The sequence below is a fragment of the Pan troglodytes genome, chromosome 9, assembly GCF_028858775.2.
Source record: "Pan troglodytes isolate AG18354 chromosome 9, NHGRI_mPanTro3-v2.0_pri, whole genome shotgun sequence".
NCBI lineage: Eukaryota > Metazoa > Chordata > Mammalia > Primates > Hominidae > Pan > Pan troglodytes.
Window position 1 is genome coordinate 71,091,360 of NC_072407.2, and position 21,812 is coordinate 71,113,171.

General features: G+C 56.0%; 1 protein-coding gene across 23 annotated transcripts in view; it reads left to right on the top strand.

Annotated features, from left to right (window-relative positions):
- The first annotated feature begins 8,039 nt into the window (after positions 1-8,039).
- TPCN2 (two pore segment channel 2) overlaps positions 8,040-21,812 on the top strand; it is an 88,159-nt gene continuing 74,386 nt past the window's right edge. For 6 of the 23 annotated variants that reach the window (XR_010147587.1, XM_063784234.1, XM_063784229.1 and 3 more), the window contains exons 1-3: positions 8,070-8,299; positions 13,225-13,289; positions 16,817-16,933. Coding sequence is in view for 17 of the 23 variants with exons in the window: in XM_063784234.1 (XP_063640304.1) it covers positions 8,191-8,299; positions 13,225-13,289; positions 16,817-16,933 (291 nt within the window). In the remaining 6 variants the exon portion in view is untranslated. Of the gene's footprint in view, positions 8,300-8,409; positions 8,779-13,224; positions 13,290-13,912; positions 13,990-14,366; positions 14,545-16,816; positions 16,934-21,254; positions 21,361-21,503; positions 21,612-21,812 lie in introns of those variants that run through there. The other 17 variants (XR_010147586.1, XR_010147584.1, XM_063784230.1 and 14 more) reach the window with 9 other exon arrangements.

The following is a 21,812-nucleotide window of genomic DNA, read 5'->3' on the forward strand; positions in this document are numbered from 1 at the left end:
GGAGGAGAGAGGGGCCAGAGATTGAGTTCAATCACCCATGGCCAATGATTCAGCCAAGCATGACTATGTGATGGAACCTCCATAAAAACATTGGGTCTCATGAGAACAACAGAATACAGAGAGCTGGTTTGGTGGACATATGGAGGCTCTGGGAGGGTGGTGGGCCCAGAGAGGGCATGGAGCCCCTCTCCCATACCTCGATTATGCATCTCTTCGATTTGGCTTTTCCTAAGTTGTATCCATTATAATAAACTGGTAATGGTATGTAGACTGTTTTCCTGAGTTCTATGAGCCATTCTAGCAAATTATTTAACTTGAGGAGGAGATTGTGGGAACCTTCAATGTATAGCTGGTCTGTCATTAGTGCAGGAGGCCCTGGACTTTCAACTGACATCTGAAGTGGAGGCAGTCTTGTGGGATCCCTTAACATGTGGGATCTGCATTAACTCCAGGAAGATAGTGTCAGAATTAAATGGAATTGTAGAACACTCACTTGGCGTCCAGAGAGTTGGTTGGTGTGTGGGAAAAAATATCCCACACACTTGGTGTCAGAGATGTGAGTAAAGACAGGTCAGAGACCTTGCGATGATTGCAGCCCTGGCTGACACCTTGATTACAACCTCTTGGGAGACCCAGAGTCTGAGGCACTCAGCCAAGCTGCATTCAGATTCCTGCCTAAGAAAAACTAGGAGATAATCAGCATTGTTTTAAACCACTAGGTTTTGGGGTTGTTATATGGCCATAGATAACTAATACACATATTTATTTCAACATCTCTTAGAAAAATAGAACTAACACATCAAATTGAGTTTTAGTGTTTTATTACTTGCAATGAAACTAAGTAGAGAAAATGAATCAATGTAAATCAATTTGAAGAGAACCGTAAGATAAACAGAGGTACAGATGGGTGTGGGATGGCAAACAGCAAGGGGTAGAAGGACAGTGACTGAAGTTTGGTAAGCACTGAGCTAATTGAGCTGACCATGATTCCAAAGCCATAGTATGCGTGCTCAGTGTTAGGAATAATGAAGGGTTACCTCTGTCTGGGTGCAGGAGTCTACAGGGTGCAGCAAGTGCCTCCACCTCCAATGGTAAGTTGTGCCCTGCTGAGGGGGCTGCATATCAAAATCATCTGGGTTCCCGCTGCCTGCCTCCCATAGCTCCCTCCCGTCCCTAGCTCCTTCTTGCCTTACCCCCAGCCTCAGTGCAGGCAGCACACCCATCAGGGAAGGAATGACTTTGTGACCTGTTTGCTGTAGCCCTGTGTCCAGTGGCCTGAGGGGACTGGAGATCCAGGAACCCTGGTTCTTTTTTTTGTTTTTTGGGATGGAGTCTCGCTCCGTCGCACAGGCTGGAGTGCAGTGGCACGATCTTGGCTCACTGCAACCTCCGCCTCCCAGGTTCAAGTGATTCTCCTGTTTCAGCCTCCCCAGTAGCTGGGACTACAGGTGCACGCAACCACACCAGGCTAATTTTTTGTATTTTTAGCAGAGATGGGGTTTTGCTATGTTGGCCAGGCTGGTCTCGAACTCTTGACCTCAGGTGATCCGCCTGTCTTGGCATCCCAAAGTGCTGGGATTACAGGCGTGAGCCACCACACCTGGCCAGCATCCCTGGTTCTAGGATGGCTTCTGCCATCACCTGAACAGGAATTGTGGAAGGGTTATTTCTCTTCGCTGGGCTGAGGAAGAGGAACAGTGGTGGGTAGGGTGGAAGAGAAAGGAGAGAGAAAGATAAGGGTAGGGGATAGGTGGGACAGGGTCAAAGGACATCACTGCCCTGCCTCGAGTCCACTGCAGAACTGCCTCCCAGTCTGTGGCACCAGAAAGACCCATGGATGGGGCAGGCAGGAGGACTGGTGGCTTCACCCAACCTCAGCTGCAGATAAGGGGAGATCTTGGCCAAGCCCTTCTTGCCTCTGGGCTCAGTTTCTCCCTCTCTAAAAGGATTGCGGAGGCCTTTCTGGACTGTATAGCCTTGAAGGGGAGGTGGCCAGAGCCACTGAGTCTCTGTCCTTCTTCTCTGGGTCTGGGAAATGCTGTCATAGCCTCCTCTTTCTGGGTTCTGTCTCCTCCACTGGACCAGACAGACAAGGAGCTCTGAGGATGGGGCCAGGCACTCAGACTGTGCCTACTGGAAGGGTGCCCCCTTCACCAAGTGCTTCCCATTGGCCCCGCTTCTGACACATGTCATCTTGTTCGAATCCTCCCTACAGCCATGTGAGGTGCAATTCTCTCCCCACTTTACAGATGGGGAAACTGAGGCTCAGGGAGGGGGTGATGCGCCCGGCATCTCACAGCTGGGCCAGTGTAGGCGTGGAATCAGCAGAGCCAGCAGCAGATCCCCATTTTGCCCTCTCCTCTATTGTATCCACAGCACCTAGAAGAGCACACAGCACCTACGAGGCGCTCAGTAAATGCTTGCTGGGCAGGGCTTGCTGGGGGGTGGTTCCTGGTCAACCTCGCAGAGCAACTGGCCCCGAAGGAGCAGCTCGAGCCAGGTCCTGGACCTCCGCTATTGGAGGCACGTGTGTCTGGGAAGACCCCCTTCACCCAGCACAGGGGCTTGGGCTTGTTACACCCCCACTTCACGGAAGAGGCAACTGAGCAGCCGAAAAGTGCTGTGACTTGCCCGAGGTCCTGCAGAGGCTGGGCTGGTGTCTCACTAGTTTTTTCTTTTTTGAGATGGAGTCTCGCTCTGTTGCCCAGGCTGGAGTGCAGTGGCACGATCTCGGCTCACTGCAACCTCTGCTCCCTGGTTGAACCAATTCTCCTGCCTCACTCAGCCTCCTGAGTAGCCGGGATGATACGCGTGGGCCACCACGCCCAGCTAATTTTTATATTTTTAGTAGAGACGGGGTTTCACCATGTTGGCCAGGCTGGTCTTGAACTCCTGACCTCAAGTGATCCGCCCTCCTCAGTCTCCCAAAGTGCAGGGATTACAGGCGTGAGCCACCGTGCCTGGCTGTGTCTCTCTAGTTTTACTCCCAGGCTAGCACTGCTCCCTTGGTGACAGGTCCCTAAGCCAGGGCCCAGAACACCCACAAACGGTGACTGCCAGGCTGCTGTGAGGATGGTGCTACCCAGAGGGGCCCCTACACTAGCTCTTTCTCTCCCTCCCGAGACCCGTAAGTATGTGGCGACAGACTCACTGAATGCCGGTGAGGGACACAGCCCAGATGCCATCTGTCCGTGCCCCATTCTGGCTGTGCCAGGAACAGGACATTGCCATCCCAGTCTCAGCGCCCTCTTGCGGGACCTCACTGGGCCCTGCCCACATTGTTTGTTTCTGCTCCTTCTGAGCTCCCTCCTGCATCACGCTCCACATGGTGTAACTGCTTACTGGGAACCACATTCCACTAGGGCCTCTGGGGTTGTGTACCCAAACATCAAGGGAATTCTTTAGTGGCAATAAAGACAATTTATTGGGATGTGCCGTTTTTGCAGACAGCTGCGTGCATCTATTATTTCCTTTCTTTGAAATAAAAATATCTTATACTTTTTTTCATGTTTTAAAATGTATGCTCCTTGTCACAACAAAACAAAACAAAAAACAAAACAAAAACAAAACTCAAACCTGTGGCCACATCCTGAGATCTCTCTCGACCCCACTCTGTTCCCCAGAGCTGTGTCATCTTTTAAACATTTGCTGACTTAGGAGCTCAGTGATTTCATTGTTACTTTAATTTGCATCCCTTTGTAGCCTAATGAGATAGAGCTTTATTTTAGGCATTCCTCACTGATATTTCCTCTTTCTTGGGAACTTCTGGTTCAAGTCTTTTCCCATATGTGGAATTTAAGGCTGAATGTATGGGATTTTAAAGGCTCTGCAGGAAGCAGAATTTTGGCACCCATGATCTTCACTCCTGGTGTCCTGCCTGTGGTTGTGTTAGATGAGATGGCAAAAAGGATTTTGTAGATGCGATTGAAGTCACGAATGAGCTGATCTTAAATTAGGGAGATCATCCTAGATTATCTGATGAGCCCAGTGTAATTGTTACCAGAAAGAGGTCCTGATCTAGATCCCAAGAGAGGGTTCTTGGATCTCCCACAAGAAAGAACTCAGGGCAAGTCCACAGTGCAATGCAAAAACAAGTTTATTAAGAAAGTAAAGTAGGCTGGGTGTGGTGGCTCGTTCCTGCAATCCCAGCACTTTGGGAGGCCTAGGCGGGTGGATCACCTGAGGTCAGGAGTTCGAGACCAGCCTGGCCAACATGGTGAAACCCCGTCTCTACTAAAAACACAAAAATTAACTGGGCGTGGTGGCATGTGCATGTAATTCCAGCTACTCAGGAGGCTGAGGCAGGAGAATCCCTTGAACCTGGGAGGCGGAGGTTGCAGTGAGCTGAGGTCGTGCCATTGCACTCCAGCCTGGCGACAGAGCGAGACTCTGTCTCAAAAAAAAAAAAAAAAGAAAAAAAAAGAAAAGAAAGTAAAGTGGTGACAGAACAGCTGCTCCACAGACAGAGTTAGGACGTTCCGGAAAGTAAGGAGGAACGTGTCCACCCTAGGTATAATACTCGTTTATATATAGGATGAAAAAAGATCAAAGATCATGAGGACACGTGCTCTGCCACTGGGGTTTGTGATAAAGAATTTTCCTAATTACTGTATTTTGCAAGAATTGATATTATTACCTTTAAAGCAAAATTAGGGATGCTTCTGTTCTGAAGATATCAGGATATCAGCACACTCCCAAGTCTAGGTCTGCTTAGTAAACATTATCAATCTGTTCCCTTAACTGTGAACATCTAGAGGCTGGGAATGCCTCACTTTCTGGGAATGCAGCCTGATAAAGCCCCAGCCTCATTTTTCCTAGTCCTCACTCAAGATGGAGTCGCAGCAAGTCCCAGCCTCATTTTCCCTAGTCCTCACTCAAGATGGAGTCGCAGCAAGTCCCAGCCTCATTTTTCCTAGTCCTCACTCAAGATGGAGTCGCAGCAAGTCCCAGCCTCATTTTTCCTAGTCCTAACTCAAGATGGAGTCGCTCTGGTTCGAATGCCTCAGACATAATCATATGAGCCCTTGGCTCACTGCAACCTCTGTCTCCCAGGTTCAAGCGATTCTCCTGTCTCAGCCTCCTGAGTAGCTGGGATTACAGGCGCCTGCCACCATGCCTGGCTAATTTTTGTATTTTTAGTAGAGACGGCGTTTCACCATGTTGGTCAAGCTGGTCTCGAACTCCTGACCTCAGGTGATCCGCCTGCCTCGGTCTCCCAAAGTGCTGGGATTACAGGCATGAGCCACTGTACCTGGCCTGAAAGCAGAGTCTTGACGAATTATTTGTACACTCATGTTCACAGCAGCATTATTCACAATAGTCAAAAGGTGGAAGCAACCCAGTGCCCATCCATGGATGACTGGATAAGCAAAATGTCATGGATACATACAGTGGAGTATTATTCAGCTTTAAAAAGGAAGGAAATTTGGACACATGCTACATGGATGAACCTTGAGGATTTTAGGCTAAATGACATAAGCCAGTCACAAAAGAACAAATACTGCAGGATTCCACTTAAATGAGGAACCTAGAGTCGCCAAAATTTTAGGGATAGAAAGGAGAATGGTGGTTTCCAGGGGCTGAGGGAATGAGGAGTCAGTGCTTAATGGGTCCAGAATTTCAGTTTTGCAAGATAAAAAGAGTTCTGGAGTTGGAGGTGATAGTTGTATAGCATCATTAATATATTTAATATCAATGAGCTGTACACTTCAATATAGTTATGTGAACTAAAAATATCTGAGACAGGTCTCGATCTATTTAGTAAGTTTATTTTGCCAAGGTTAAGGAGTGCCTGGGAGGCAGGTCTATGCCTTCCTCCAAGGATGATTTGTAGGACTTCAATATTTAAAGGGGAAACTGGCCAGGTGCGGTGGCGGAGGTTGCTGAGTGACCTGAGATCGCGCCACTGCACTCTAGCCTGGGCAACGAAGCAAGACTCTGTCTCAAAAAAAAAAAAAAAAAAAAAAGGGAAAGGGTGGATATTGGGAAAGAGGGAGAAATTTTAAAAATATGTGGAGAGATAAGAGACAAAGGTTGGGCCGGGCGCGGTGGCTCACGCCTGTAATCCCAGCACTTTGGGAGGCCGAGGCGGGCGGATCACGAGGTCAGGAGATCAAGACCATCCTGGCTAACACGGTGAAACCCCGTCTTTACTAAAAATACAAAAAATTAGCCGGGCGTGGTAGCGGGCGCCTGTAGTCCCAGCTACTCGGGAGGCTGAGGCAGGAGAATGGCGTGAACCCGGGAGGCGGAGCTTGCAGTGAGCCGAGATCGCGCCACTGCACTCCAGCCTGGGCGACAGAGCGAGACTCCGTCTCAAAAAAAAAAACAAAAACAAAAACAAAAAAAGAGACAAAGGTTGCATTCTTGTGAGTCTTTGATCAGACTTTCACTGAAATACACAATTTACAGGTTGCGGGGGGTAGAGGAATAGTCACTTATGCCTTAGTCTGGCTAGGTGAATCTGCACTTTTATACCAGAGGAAGCAATCAGGTGAGCAGAGGGATGACTTAGAGTTCCATCCTTTGTTTGGAACCTGTGAAGATCAGTTGTCAATGTACATTGTTAGGGTAAAATTCAACAAAACTGTTTTAGGGTAAAGATCTTGGGGGCCCACAAAAAATTTCCTAGCGGGCAAATTGTGAGGGAGGTATGTAGCTTTTTAAATCTTCGTAGCTGTTTTATTAAAGAAGAAAAGGCGAGGCAGTTTGCCCAACGCAGTTCCCAGCTTGACTTTTCCCTTTGGCTTAGTGATTTTGGGGTCCTGAGATTTATTTTCCTTTCACAGTTATGATGGTAAATTTTATATTTATTTTAAACCCTCCCCCCTCCCCAAAAGAGGGGGAAAAAGTAAAGAGATGTGGCAGAAGGGGAAGTCACAGAGATTGGAAGCGTCTTGCAGCACCTTTTTTTTTGAGATGGAGTCTCGCTCTGTTGCCAGGCTGGAGTGCAGTGGCGCAATCTCAGCTCACTGCAATTTCCGCCTCCCGGGTTCAAGCGATTCCCCTGCCTCAGCCTCCGAGTAGCTGGGACTATAGACACGTGCCACCACGTCTGGCTAACTTTTTGTATTTCAGTAGAGACGGGGCTTCACCATGTTGGCCAGGATGGTCTCGATCTCCTGACCTTGTGATCCACCTGCCTCGGTCTCCCAAAGGGCTGGGATTACAGGCGTCTTGCTGCATCTCGAAGCGTCTTCAGCGTGCTCTTGCTTGCTGGCTCTGATGATGGAGGTGTTCAAGCCATCGTGGAAGGAATGCAGTGGCCTCTAGGAGTGAGAATGACACCAGCCAACATCCAGCAAGAAGATGTGGACTTCAGTCCTAGGCCCATGGAGACAATTCTGTTAACATCCTGGATGAGCCTGGAAGTGGGCTTTCCCCAGAGTCTGCAGATAAGAGCCCACGGCAGCTGACATTTTGACTCTAGCCTCGTGAGGCCCTGAGACAGGAGGTTTCCTGCCCCGCAGGACTGAAAGATGATGAATGGGAGTTATTTTATATTTTCAGATTGTGGTAATTAGTCACTGTAGCAATAGAAAACGAATACAAGGTCTTTATGCATTAATGTTGAAAACACTTTTTATATACGTTGTAAATATTTTTTAAGTGTGTCATATTTTTTAAACTTTTCCCTTAATGATATTGAATCCTCCTAATTTCACCATCAGAGGGTAAACTCCAGTTCCATTCTGGGGGGAGTCCTTTGCAGTCACCCCGTGTACTCAATACTCACATGCATCAGAATCACCCCGAATGCTTGTTAAAACACAGATTCCTGGGTCCTCCCCGCAGAGTTGCTGATTTAGTAGGTTTAAGGGCCCAAGAATTTGCATTTCTAAAATGTTTCCAGGTGATGCTGAAGCTTCTGGCCGGAAAGACCATCCTTTGAGAACATATTTCCTCCCCAGCCCTCGGCCCTTAAGCCCCAGAACGCTGCCCCGCCCTGGGTGGAACGAAGCTGAGCTCCACCCTAGAGGGGCGGGGCCCTTTAGCTCCGCCCCACTCAGGAGAACCCCCACCCCCCCCTCCCCGTTCTCATTGGCTGGGACTGCAGGGATCCCCTGCGCCACAGTGCCGTGCGCGCCTCAGCAAGAACGCCAGGGGCGGGGTCTCCGCGCCTGCGCAGTGAAGCTGGGCGCCCTCGGGGCTTGAGCTTCTGAGGGTCGGGTCCAGCGCGCGGGCTGCTGGATGGCGGAACCCCAGGCGGAGTCGGAGCCCCTGCTGGGCGGGGCCCGCGGCGGTGGCGGCGACTGGCCGGCGGGGCTGACCACTTACCGCAGCATCCAAGTCGGCCCTGGTGAGCCGCCCGGACCTGGGGAGGGGACTGGCCCGGGAGACCAGGGTCGCGCGTGGGGGTCCCGCTGTCCCAGCACCCCGCGTTCTGCCGGGCGCGCCCCCACCAGGTTCGAGTCCGAGCGGGGCCCGGGCCGCGCCGGGTGCCAGGCGAGCCGGTGTTCTGAGGGCGAGTGGGCTGCGTCCTGCGGACCCGGACCGGGGTCAGGGCAGAGCTGGGGTCTCTTCCGTGTCGCGTCCTGATCCCGACCAGCCGGGCGAAGAGGCCCTCGCCCAGCCTTGGGCAGCCCCGAGGGAACCGGCCACCTGCGGCAGGCACCTTCCGTGTGGCCGGGCGGGCCCAGACCCCATACTTCCGGACTGTCGCCGTAATGAGGGTCGCCTAATTGACTCAGAGAAGGCAGCACTTTGATTTTTCCCGTTTCTTCTGGAAAAAGCAGAGGCTCACAGAGAGGCGTTACCCTACCCAAGGTCACACACCCAGTAAGTGGCCGAGGTGGAATTCGAACCAGTTGGGAGCTAGGAGTCCTTTCTTTGTAGGGTGCCTTTCCCCGTCCCACTTCCCGTGGGGCTGGGGCGGGCCCCCTAGACGGGGGCGGCTTCTTCTCCTTGCCCTCTGCCAGCCCAGAGTCCCCTCTGCACTCCCTCCTGCCCTTCCTGTTTTTTGTCCTGGTCTGAAGATTGCTGAATCCGCCCCCCGAGGGTGGGGTGCGTCCGCCCCTCGCTGACACCAGGGGAATGAGATTCTGGATTAAGAGGTGGAAGGACCTTAGTTTCACTTCACAGATGAGGAAACTGAGGCCCAGAGAGGCCCTGAGACCTGCCCAAGGTCACAGCCCTCTGTTCTGGTGCGGCTGCTGCTCGAACCACTCTGAGAATTCACATCTGGCTCCTTCCCTCTCTGGCCTCTCTTTCCTTCTTTCCTCCTCTGTCTGGAAGGAACTGGGTTGGAATCCTGGTGCCCACCCACTGGTCTGTGGCATGTGCCTATCCATGGAGTAATGAGGGGCCAAGGAGGGGACCCTGACGAGAGATGAAAAACCAGAGGCCAAGGTGGCCACCCTGTCTGCTCACCTCAGAAGCTGCCTCCAGGAAGTTCTTCAGGTGCTTCCTGGGACCAGTCAGGAAGGAGATCTGCAGGGAGCAGCTCTGGCAGGCCCCTTGATGAGACGCCCAGCATATGGCACCGTTCAGGGAACACAGACTTTGTGTCTAGGGGTCTGGGCGCCTTTCTGGGGCTGCCCTGGCTGTGTGACCTTGGCAGGTTGCTTAACCTTTCTGTTTGTTTTTTGAGATGGAGTATCACTGTCATCCAGGCTGGAGTGCAGTGGCGTGATCTCGGCTCACTGCAACCTCTACCTCTGCTGGGTTGAAGCGATTCTCCCGCCTCAGCCTCCCAAGTAGCTGGGACTGCAGGCGCCCGCCACCACACTTGGCTAATTTTTGTCTTTTTAGTAGAGATGGGGTTTCACCGTGTTGGCCAGGGTGGTCTCAAACTCCTGACCTCAGGTGATCTGCCTGCCTCGGCCTCCCAAAGTGGTGGGATTACAGGCGTGAGCCACTGTGCCTGGCCATGCTTCACCTTTCTGAATCTCAGTAAAAGGGAGATAATACTAAGGACTGCCTGGCGGGCATTGTGAGGATTCAGAGAGAATCCAGAGTTTGTCCTCAGCACAGGGCCCGGCGGGCTGGTGTGGGGGCCAGTGGCCATCCTGGGTAAGCTCTGTGATCATTGCAGGTCCTCCCTGGCAGGTGAGACCCGCTCTGCTGGGCAGTGTGGCTGACAAGAGGAGGCTCTCGGGGAGCGCTCTTTGTCCCTATGCTGTGGCCTCAGCCAGGGCTTCTGAGAACGTGGACAGGACGCTCTGTGTTCCGAATCCCCTTGGCCAGGGTCCCCGGCAAGGACTGGCGACTATGGAGCCGTGGAGACTCCGAAAGGCTCATTCAGTCTCTGTGCTGAGGCCTGTGCCAGGCTTTGAAATGAAGGCCCTGTGCTCTGGTTTGCAAGTCCTGTGGTTGGTCTCTTGCCAACGGGTTGTGGTGGGGGCTGCTGCTGTGGGCGCCCCAAGGACCCCAGTGGACCCTGCTGTTGGGTCGTTTTGACTTGGCCCCACCTGATGGGGCCGGGGTCAAAGGTTGAGAACAGTTGTTTTCTCTTGTTTCTGGGTCAGAAAAATCACACTTTTACTGGTTATCAAACAAGTCAGAGGACAAGGGATTGCGATGCTGTAGAGGCTTTCAGAGTAACTGAATGCTTATGAAGGGCTCACTTAGCAAAGTACTCTGGCTATAGTAAGTCATTCAGTCTGTACTTAGCTCCTATTGGGTGGGGGTCCATGAGGACCTGGAGCACCTAGAGGTTAAGGGACTTGCCCAGGGTCACACAGGATGATGGTCAGGACCCTACACAGGTTGTGCAGCCTGGAGCCTGGAGCAATAGGGGAGCGGGAGCTCAGACCTGGATGTTGCGGGGCAGAGGCTTGGATTAGGAAGCCGTGTTGAGGCCTGGTGTGCCGGATGCAGCATCTCAGCCCCTGCTGTCCTCTGTGCCTTGCAGAACCCTTCAGCCCCAGTGGGTGATGGTGTGTGGAAAGGTGATTGTCCCCCAGGGTGATGAGCTCAGGGCGGGGTGAGCTGCCCCAAGGGAGTCCCTGGACTCACAAATTGGGGGATGGTGCTCCTGGCAGAAGCAGCAGCCTGAGTAAAGGGTTGGAGGCTTTGGAGAGCATGGCCTTGGCAGAGCCCAGTTCGGAATGAGTGGCACTGAGGGTTGAAAGGCAGGAGAGAGGCGGGCCGGCAAATGTGGGAACCTGCAGTGCCAGACCAGGGTGGAGTGTGGGCCTGGAATAGTGGGGGCCCAGGGGAAGCTGCGATGTGCTTCTGAGTGTTTGGAACAAGATCCTTGGGCTGTTGCAGGGTGAAACGGAGGATGGCCAGACCCAGAATTTTACAAACCAGCAACCAAAAAGCCAGGCGAAAGGGAACCACGAGTGCTGGATGGTTCCAGGGGTGCCCACCACTGTTGGCCTGGGATGGCTGGCCTGGGTGGATGTGAGTACTTTCCGTGGTCCTGGGGCTGGAGTGAGGCCCGGAACTCGGCCGCTTGTCTCTTCTCTAAGAAGCTTGTATCACTAGATCTCTCCTGGTAGAGATTTTGTCTTCTCCCAGGGAATCTGGTAAGGTGGGGCCTCTCAGATCACCGGCCCCCCAGGCTCCCCTCAGGGCTGTTCATTTATTCATGGGATAAATCAGCTTTGAGTCCTGTGTGCTTGACTTCTGGGCTCTGCAGATACAGCAGGGAACAAAACAGTGTGGCTTCTGTTCATAGCGATCCCAGGATGTGCTCAGGGGACATAAACAGTAGCCACTTTCAGAGCTTCCCTGGGGAGACATTCGGGTGTCCTCAGGGTGGGTCTCGTGGCTGTGCATGTGGGCACCAAAGCCACAGGGAGGGAAGGCTCTTGCTCCCGGCAGTGCAGCAGGGCCGGGCAGAGCGAGGGTGGGGTCCGGTCTCCTGCCTCTGTCTGGGGCCCCTCACACCTCTAATCCGTCCAGGGCCCAGCTGCCTATACCTCATGCCCCCAAGCAGGAGCCCCGAGGACAGGGGCAGCTGCCTCCCTAAGGATGGCCAGTGGCGTGGGCAGGTCATGGCCTGGAGCTCTGCCTGGGGACCAGCACCTCCCGAGGCCTCTGCTGCTGCCTCCCATGTCACCACATTGTCTTGGTGCAGCTGTGGGCCCCAAGGGGCCAGGTGTGAAAGCCGAGTCTCAACTGAAAAAGCAGCTGCTTCACCCTCTCCCCGTGCTGGGAAGTGTCAGCCTCTCCGGGCTCCTCAGTTGCTTCGGGTTGAGTTTTCCTTCCCTGTTGGCCTGCTGGGGAGCAGCTCTGCAGCGAGGCCACAGAGGTGGCCTGTGCCTACGATGCGGGTGGGTGGCCCAGGCTCCCCGCAGTGGCTCAGTGGCTGACCAGGTGCGCCCGCTGGCTGCTCTGTGGCAGGCGAGGGGCTTGTGAGCAGGCCAGGGTGCTGGGTCCTGGCTTCTGTGCCGCCTGACTTTTCCTGAAGGCCCCTCCTAGTCAGGAGCCACTGCCGCTTTTGCCCAGGCCTGCCGGGAGGCTCCACCCTGCTTGTGCTGTTGGTAAAGGCGGGCGGCCACCCTTCACCACAGAAGGCACCGGCAGAGGCTGGGGGACTCGGGCGTTCCTGCAGCTCTGACCCTGGGAGTGATTTGGGTGGGCTTGCCTGGGCCCATGGACCGGGACAGTGAGGGAATGGGACCTTGGTAGCACTCGTGAAGCCTCATGGCGGTGCCTTTGGGTTCTAGATGCCAGTTCTCCCTGTCACTGTTGAATCCGAGGTCTGGTTTGATGGGGGTGGGTGGGACACTGGGTACAGTGTCCTGGCTCACGAAGGCTGTGCAGGAGCCAGGTAGGGCCGAGCGGAAGAGGGGTGACAGCAGCCCCATGTACCAAGCATGCCTGGGGACCGTGGCAGGGGGCTCTTGTGCTCCTGCGTTGCACCTCACAGTACCCTCTGGGGAGCCGATTGGGTGGCTGTAAATAGCCCCACTTGACAGAGGAGGAGCCAGCCACAGCCTTCCTGCCAGCACGTGGAGGAGCCGGGCTCTGAACCCCGACGCTGGTGCCAGGGCCCTGCAGGACGTGCTGCTTCCCACAGGCTTGCTAGGTGTGTGCGCTGCATGCGGAGGTGCTGTGCCCTGGGCCTGGCCTGTGCATTTGATGCCGAGGCACTTACCTGGTTTGGTCCCTGCCCTGGGCAGGTACGTGCAGCCCCACTGCCGGGTGGAGTCATCTCTTTACAAACGGCCTTGGGAAGAACCACAGCCGGCATCTTTCCTTGATCACGGGTATCCTGGAGGGTGAGGCCATGTCATCCTGCTCGGTCACCTGATGTGTCCCCTCTGCCTGCAGGTGCTGCGGCCAGGTGGGACCTCTGCATTGATCAGGCTGTGGTCTTCATCGAAGATGCTATTCAGGTCGGTGGCACCTGCTCCCTGTGGCCGGGCCTGGGGGGTGGCCGCCCTCCGATTGGCTCGCCCCTCCAGGGGCGACTGACTGGGTCCAAGGCCTCCATTGCTGGACTGTAGGTTAAGAGAACTGAGGGTGGAGCCTCTGGGCACGGCTCTTCGTCAGTCCCCGGAGGACTTGTCTTCTGCATCCTGGACGCATTTGCTGCTTTGATGCACCGTGTTCTGGGGCCTGTTGTGGACCACCCCATTCTAGGTCCCGGGTGGGTGGGGGCATCCTGGAGGATGACACAGCTGCACGGGGCGTGGGAGGGTCAGCCTTGCACAGAGAAGAGAGAGCCTCGCAGGCAGACACGGGCACAGCTGTGCTCTCAGCAAGTGTTCCCTGAGCGTTTGCTCACGCACCCACCCACCCCGGGTGTGTGGCCTGTGAGGTCTTGTGTGTTGGGCAAACCTCGTGGTTTGTGATGGTGTGGGCCTGATGGGTCAGGGCTGGCCATGTCCACACGCTGAAGCGTCCCCTGTGATCCACAGCCTGAGACTTGGGCCTGTCTCTTGTGTGGTGTGGGGCTCGGGTCACGGCCCACCCTGCATGCACCCGTGTCATGCCTCATGTGACTTTTCGCTTGTAGTACCGCTCCATCAACCACCGGGTGGATGCCAGCTCGATGTGGCTTTACCGACGGTATTACTCGAACGTATGCCAACGGTGAGAACGCACCCATGTGGAACTCAGGGTTCCTGCCGGCTTGCGTGGCGGGGGAGGCTGGCCCCCACCTGGGGATCACCTGGTCTCAGGGTCCAGGCAGGCTCCCCACTACATAGATAGGGTGGTTACCATCATCCTCTCTGGAAAGGAGACGGCCTGTGATGGCAGGCTCCTTCTACAACAAGGGTTCCTTTCTGGAATGCTGTGGTCAGCCCTCGGCAATAGAGCTTTGAGCAGATTCGTGATCTCCCCAGTCACGAGTGTCCACGCTCAGGCAGCGCCAACTCCCGTGCTTCGGACTGGGGAAGCTCCTGACCAGCCTCTGGGCCCTGAGGGCTGCTGGCTCCTGTGTTTTCATGTTTCTGTCCCCTTTCCAGGACTTTGAGCTTCACCATCTTCTTGATCCTGTTTTTGGCTTTTATCGAGACCCCATCCTCACTCACCAGCACGGCGGACGTGCGCTACCGCACTGCCCCCTGGGAGCCGCCCTGTGGCCTGACCGAGAGTGTCGAGGTGCTCTGCCTGCTGGTCTTTGCGGCCGACCTCTCTGTGAAGGTGAGGCGGGCGCCAGGCCCTCTATGTGCTGCCCCGGCCTCCCAGCGCCTGGCCGCTGCTCTCCTGGTTTATTGCTGATTCTCTGGAGTGAGCTGCCTTTTCCCCAGACTTTGTACTTTGACCCGGTGAGCAAGGCACACTTTCTTGGACAAGCAAGTGCCTGAGGCAGAGGCTATGTCAGCTCTCCTCCCTCTCCACCATGCAAACTGAGGCCAGTGTGCCGTCAGCTCTCCTCCCTCTCCACCATGCAAACTGAGGCCAGTGTGCCGTCAGCTCTCCTCCCTCTCCACCATGCAAACTGAGGCCAGTGTGCCGTCAGCTCTCCTCCCTCTCCACCATGCAAACTGAGGCCACTGTGCCGTCAGCTCTCCTCCCTCTCCACCATGCAAACTGAGGCCAGTGTGCCGTCAGCTCTCCTCCCTCTCCACCATGCAGACTGAGCCCAGTGTGCCATCAGGGGTTGCACAGGCTGGCAGGGCCTCTGGGAACAGTCCAGTGTCTGCAGTGCTGCTGTAAGGAGAGGTCCCAAGTGAATAAGTGAGGCCCAGGTGGTCCCTCCTCAAGGCTCACCCTGCCACCCCAAAGAGAAGAGGAGAGGAGGTGGGCGTGGGGCAGAAAGGGGTTTCTTATGCACACAGCAGCTGCTGCATGTTTGACTCTGGGTTCTGCCTGTGACGCACGTCCTCCCACAAGCTGGAGGTGGGCATTTGGTGCTCACCTAAGCTTCTGAGCCTCGTCAGAGACTTAGTGCCTTTCCAGGGAGGTGCAGGCTACGTTTTCTATTTTTGTCAAACAGTGATTCCAGTGCTGCGGTCTCAGGGGCCCCCACATCCATGCCCATGGTGTTAGATCAGGCCCTGGCTGCAGCTGTCCTCAGCGCCAGCCCTGCCGCTCCTTGGCTGGGCCTTGGGCTCACGTGGCTTCCTGGTCGCGTGGGGCCTCTGCCCGGCACTGCCCTGTAGTCCCTTGTGGGCAGGGCGGGCTGTGTGCCGACCGAGGGTTGTGGCTGGATGCTGGTGTGTGTGATTGCAGGCCCCGGGCAGTTTCTCATTTCTTCCTTTGTAGCTTATCATGTGGTTAGCAGGTCTGGGGGTTTTTCAACTGGAACTGAAACTGGCAAGAGGTTGTCATTAGCGTTTTTTGAATGGCTGGTGTGTTTGAGAAGTGTCAAAAGGTGAGAGAGGGTACATTAGCAAGCTGTGACCTCTGGGGGCTGTCTTTTATTTTATTTTATTTATTTATTTTGAGACACAGTCTCGCTCTGTTGCCCAGGCTGGAGTGCAGTGGTGCAGTCTTGGCTCACTGCAACCTCCACCTCCTGGGTTTAGGTGATTCTCCTGCCTCAGCCTCCCCAGCAGTTGGGAATACAGGCGCGTGCCACCACGCCTGGCTAATTTTTTGTATTTTTAGTAGAGACGGGTTTCACCATGTTAGCCAGTATGGTCTCGATCTCCTGACCTCGTGATCTGCCCGCCTCGGCCTCCCAAAGTGCTGGGATTACAGGTGTGAGCCACTGTGCCCGGCCGTCTTTTATTTATTTATTTATTTTTGAGACAGAGTCTAGCTCTGTCGCCCAGGCTAGGGTGCTGTGGCATGATCTCAGCTCACTGCAACCTTCGCCTCCTGGGTTCAAGTGATTCTCCTGCCTCAGCCTCCCAAGTAGCTGGGATTACAGGTGCCTGCCACCATGCCCGGCTAATTTTTCTATTTTTGGTGGAGACAGGGTTTCACCATGTTGGCCAGGCTGGTCTCAAACTCCTGACCTTGAGTGATCCGCCCACCTCGGCCTCCCAAAGTGCTGGGATTACAGGCGTGAGCCACCGCCCTCTGGGGACTTTCTTGATGGTGGGAAATGGCAGTTAGGTAAGGGAAGAACAGACCAGACCTCACTTCCCAAGCTGCCTTGCTGTGGCGGCGGAGACCTGCCCACTGAGCCGGTACTCTTCTAGCCTTTTCCAGAGTGCATTCCATGTCTTCTCAGCCTGCACAAGGTGGTTGTTAGATAGGCAGAACAGGCAGGAGCCTCCCATTACTGATGAGGACCCCAGGCCAGAGAGCTTTGGTGCTGCCTGAGACTGCACAGCGAGTCCCTAGCAGGCTTGGGCGGGAGCTCGGGCCTCCTGACTGCTGCTCTGCGTCCCGTGGGGACCACACTGTTGTGGAGGCGCACCCTGCTCTGGTCGCCTGGTCCCTGCCCTGCGCACCGTCATTCTCTGGCTGCAGGGCCAGCGTGTGGGGCTACTTGCTGCTCACCCGCCCGTCTCTCTTGCAGGGTTACCTGTTCGGGTGGGCCCATTTCCAGAAAAACCTTTGGCTGCTGGGCTACCTCGTGGTGCTGGTGGTGTCTCTGGTGGACTGGACCGTGTCCCTGAGTCTCATGTGTCATGAGGTAGGTGGTGAGGCAGCCCTGAGACAGATGGAGAGATCTGGGGCTGGTGTGGGTGCAAGGCCCACGGGGGTGCTGGGATGGAGCCCTGAGCCCGCCAGCCATCCTGCCCACCCGCCCAGCACTGCCCACCTCCCATGGCACTTCCTTCACTTGTTGGCTGGGGATCCTTGTTCCTGTCTCACAGATGAAGACACGGAGGCCTGGACCGGCACAGGGTTCCTCCTGGCTCGCCCTGTTTTTGAGGGCGGACCTGGGAGTGAGCTCCAAGACTTCTGCCTCCCGGCTCTCCGCTCTCTAGCTGAAGGCCTCGGCCGTCCAGCCCCGGATGAGAGCGCCACACCAGGGCCTCACCATGCCCCGTAGTCACAAGCCCCAAGCTCTGTGAGGTCTGACAGTGAGAAAGCCCCCTCACCCGGCCACACTCAGCCCTTTCCACCGCAGTGCCTTGGTTTCCCCTCAGAGCACCCAGAAACACCCCCTGGGCTTTGGGAGAATAGAGCTGGGAGAGGTGGGTGCGGAGTCAGCAGAATCCACTGGGGTCTGTCGGGAAGCAGAGCCCCACAGGTGCCTTGTGGAGAGAATGAACAGAGGGCCTTAAACAGGCTCCGAGAAACCAACAGTGAAAGGAGCCCAGTGGAACCCAGAACCGCCGGGAGCAGTCCCACTCATGGGCAGGGGATGGGGGAGAGATGGGGGTTGTTAGCACCTGGAGGCCCAGGGGAGGGGCCCATAGAGCTGGGACCTTGCCCTCTGTCCTCTGGGAGGGGGTGCTGTCTGGTGGGCGCTGGTGCCTCCCAGAAGCTCAATGAGGTTGGTCCTAGCAGTGCTGATGGGGGGGCTGGAAGCTCCAGGTGCAGCTGATAGGAACAGCCCAGTAAGTGCATCTCCTGTCCCCGCCTGCCCCAGGGCCCTGCTGGCAGGACCTGGTGGGGAGTAGCTGCTGAGGAGAGCTGGAGCGGGCGGCATCGCAGCCCACAGCACGGCAGAGCGGAAGGGTGGCTGGAGGGCAGCCCCGCTGTGCTGCTGCGGGGCCTCCGTGGCCACCTCCTTCCTGTCTCCCTGACTCGGCAGCTTCCCGCAGCTTCCTCCCTGCAAAGGGAGAGCCTCTTGCGTGACTGCCCCAGCAAAGGGAGCGAGGATGGCCCTCCCACCGCCATTTCTGAGTTACGGTTGTGGCAGCTGTATCATGTTCTGTAACTTACAGGCTAAATTGTAAGCCACACCAAGAATCCTTATATGAAATTAGGATGGGGAAGGAGACAGGAAAAAGAGACACAGGTCTATGTTACAAGCAAGGAAGAAAACGAATAAAGGCCTGGTTTTATACCTGGCCGTGGGCCCTGCCTGGATCTCTTCTGCCACCTGCTCCGCGCTCCCTTCGCCTCCGCCAGCTCCCCACCTGGCCCGGGTTTTTCACCTGGCACAGGGACTGGACCTTCCTCCCTGAGGGGCCCGAGTCCTTGGTGGTCCTGCCTTTGGAAGGCTGGAGTTTTCTGCTAACTTTTCCAATGGGACATAGGAGTAAGAGGTGGCCCAGAGGACCCCCACCCAGCCCTCCCTGCTGTTCTCAGTGGCAGCAGCCAGCCTGCCCGCTCACCCTGCTGGCACAGCAGCCCTCTTTCCATGAACAAGCTATGGTCCAGCATGTGTCCCGATGGAAGCATCCCCACCTTGGGAGTGGATATTTCCAGAGCGGGGACCCAGAATGGGGGAGGTGGGAAGTGGAAAGCTGGCCATCCACCTGTGCCTCTTCACCATGTTCACTCCCATTGCCCTTGCCTGGGTCCCAGTGGGTCCTGGCTGGGGGAGAGACAGCCCCGCCAAGTGGCCTCTGGTTCAGAGCCTGTGCTGTGCCCTGTGACCCTAAGCTGACAGCATTGCTGAGTCTTCCTAAGGCTCTGGGACCCTTCCCGCAGCCAGCTACTGTGGGGCCGCACCGGGGCTGCCCCAGCTCTTTCACCTGAAGCAGCATTTGCAGGGCTGTGAGTGGGACACAGTGCCCCACAGTTCATTCCCAGGTCCTGGGATGGTGCTGGGAGAGGCGTTGGGGGCAGGGCAGGCAGATTCATAACCTGCATGCCTGTCTGTCCAGGGAGGACAGATGAGCGATGGTTGTGGGCAAGGGCCCCTCTGTTGTCAGGGGGCTGTCTCGGGCTGGTGCCTGGCCCTGCCTCTGGCTGAGTGGTTGTGCTATTGGCACCAGGCATAGCCTCCGTGTCTGTCGTGGTGGTTGCTTTGTGTGTGGTGGAGGGAGTTAGGAGCAGGGTAGCTGAGGGAAGAGGCCTAGCTGCATCCACAGGATGCCTGGTCCTGGCCAGAGAGCCTCCTCTCCGCGATGCCCATGGTGGGCGTTCACGTGGGGCACCAGCTCCTTAGGCCACGTGCCCTGCAGAAAAGCTCGTTCAGAGCAGCTGGTCCACATACTTCCTCCCAGACCTCGTGCCCAGTCTTCCACTCTTCTCTCTCCACGCCCCTGTCCTCCACCTGGGAACGTCCCCTTTCTCAGTCCACACAGGGGACCGCCCAACCCTGCCCACTGCAGAGCTTTCCCTTCCGCAGCATCCGTGCAGCGCTTTCTTGATGGAGGCTGAAATGCGTGTGTGTGTGTTTCCGGCTGGGCCGGCTATCATTCAGCACGTCTGCAAACCAGGCCTGAGGTTTTCCTCTGTGGCCAGCTGTCCAGTCATAAAGAACTCCTACAGGCATGGGGTGGCTTGCAGGGAGGACTGGGTGCCCTCCAGCCTTGTGGCCGAGTGGGTTGGATAATACGGAGGCTGACGGTCACTGTTGGGTTTTGCTCGTTCACTCTTGTCTTTGCCAGGGCTGTTTGGACGTGGTTTTTCCTCAAGGCCTTGGGTCTGAGGGTCCCAGGGGCTTGACTGGCATTGTGGTTGGTTGTCCTTGGAGGCTGGTCACCTGGATATACCTTCCCATCCTTATAGAGGCCTCATGGCCCCAGCTGTCAAGGGAAGGCCCTCAGGTTGGGCTCTTGTGTCTGGGGAAGCTGTGCTATGGTCTGTGTCTGACTACAGGTGAGGGTGCAAGTTCCTGGGCAGGGGAGGGGACCCAGCAGCACCTTCAGCACCTCCTTGGCCTGTAGAGGGGCTGAAAGAAGGCTTTGTTATCAGGCCCTAAGACCAGAGTTTCCAACCAGTGGGCAATGAATGGGTTCCGGGTGAGCTGGGCGCACAGGGCAGGGGCCAGAGCCCTGAGCAGTTCTCTGTTCACCACTGTTCTCTTGGCCTTCTCAGTCCTGCGCCAGGCCCTGGGGTCCCTTTTGAGAATGGTGATTCACTTGGAGTGAGCGCTGGGGATCAGTCACTTGCAGATGTTCTGGAGGGCCTGCCGTGCTGCTGCTGGCTGGACCTTGGTGAACAGAATAGGCAGGTCTCTTGTCCTCTGAGACCCCCTTCTGGAGTGAGAGAGAGACTGCCAGCGCACAGAAGTGCCAGACATAGAGTGTGATTCCCAAGTGTGGTGGTGGGTGCCATGCCGGAGAGGAGCCCGGCAGCCCTGGGAGAGGCGGCGTTCTGCAGGTTGCGGGGGCTGAGCCGGCCGGCTGGGCAGACACTGGCAGCTTGAGGGCCGTGGCCTGTGAGGTCTGGGAAGGGGCTGGACTGACTGGCTGGGCCTGTTCCGTGGACCCCGGAGGCCATGGGCAGAGCTGTGGGCAGCTGTCGGAGGGTTTTGGTTTTGTGCAAGGAGCTGACAGCTCTGCGTTTCTAAAACAAGATACTGATGAGGATGCGAGACTGCAGTGGAGAGCGTGGATTTGAGATTGACAGGCGCCAAAGTGTAAACGAGATACTCAAGGGACTGAATCCAGGTGTGAGGCAGAGAGAGGAGGTGGGGGCAGGGTGCCCAGCACAGGCGGATCGGGCAGTGCGGGGACCCACAGGGCAGCTGGGAGCACCAAGGTAGCTGTGTCTGGTGCTGAGGGCGCCAGGCAGGATGGGAAGGTGCTCATGGGGACCCCCAGGTGGGTCCCAGTGGCCAGGAGGGGAGGATGGGCTGGGATAGGAGCAGGGGAGTGAATGGAGGGGAGGGCAGGGAAACGTGGCATGATGGAAGCTGTGAGAACACTGATGTGTGATGGTTGGGGCAGAAGGTGGTGATTGAGCCAATCCTGAGAGGGCTGGGGTGGGTTGACAGGACTGTGGGTGGTGGCCGTGGGTGGGCCCTTCTGTCCTCACAGAAGGAAGGCAGGGAAGATGGGGATACCTGTGAGAGTGTGTGTGTGTGAGTGTGAATGTGTGTGTGAGTCTGTTTTGCTTGTCCATAAAGCAAGACCTGAGGCTGGGTATTAATAGAGAAGGGGTTTATTTGGCTCACGGCTCTGTAGGCTGCATGGGAAGCATGGTGCTGGCGTCTGCTTCTGATGAGGCCTCAGGAAGCATCCACTCATGGCAGAAGGAGACGGGGAGCAGGTGTGTCACATGGCGAGAGAGGCCCCCAGACTCCTTTTAACAACCAGATCTCTCGTGAACCCCTCACCTGAAGTCATTGCTGCAGGGAGGGTACCAGGCTGTTCATGAGGGATCCACCCCACGACCCAAACCCCTCCTGCTAGATCCCGCTTCCAACACGGGGAGTCAGATTCAACGTGAGATTTGGAGGGGATGCACATTCACACCGTGTGAGTGTTGAGCGTGGGAGCAGTGAGGCTGGAGGGCGCTGTGTGAGTGTGGGGGTGTGGAGGTGGGGCTCCTGGAGGCAGGGTCTGTGTCTGGGAGGGGAAGGCTTGGAGATGGGGACACAAGGGGAGGCGGGTTGAGGGGTGAGGAGGCGGGGATGGTACCCTGAGAAGCCAGGTGTGCTGGGCAAGGCAGGAGGGTACCAAGGGAGGCATGGGACCACCACCCTTCCAGCTGTGTCCTGG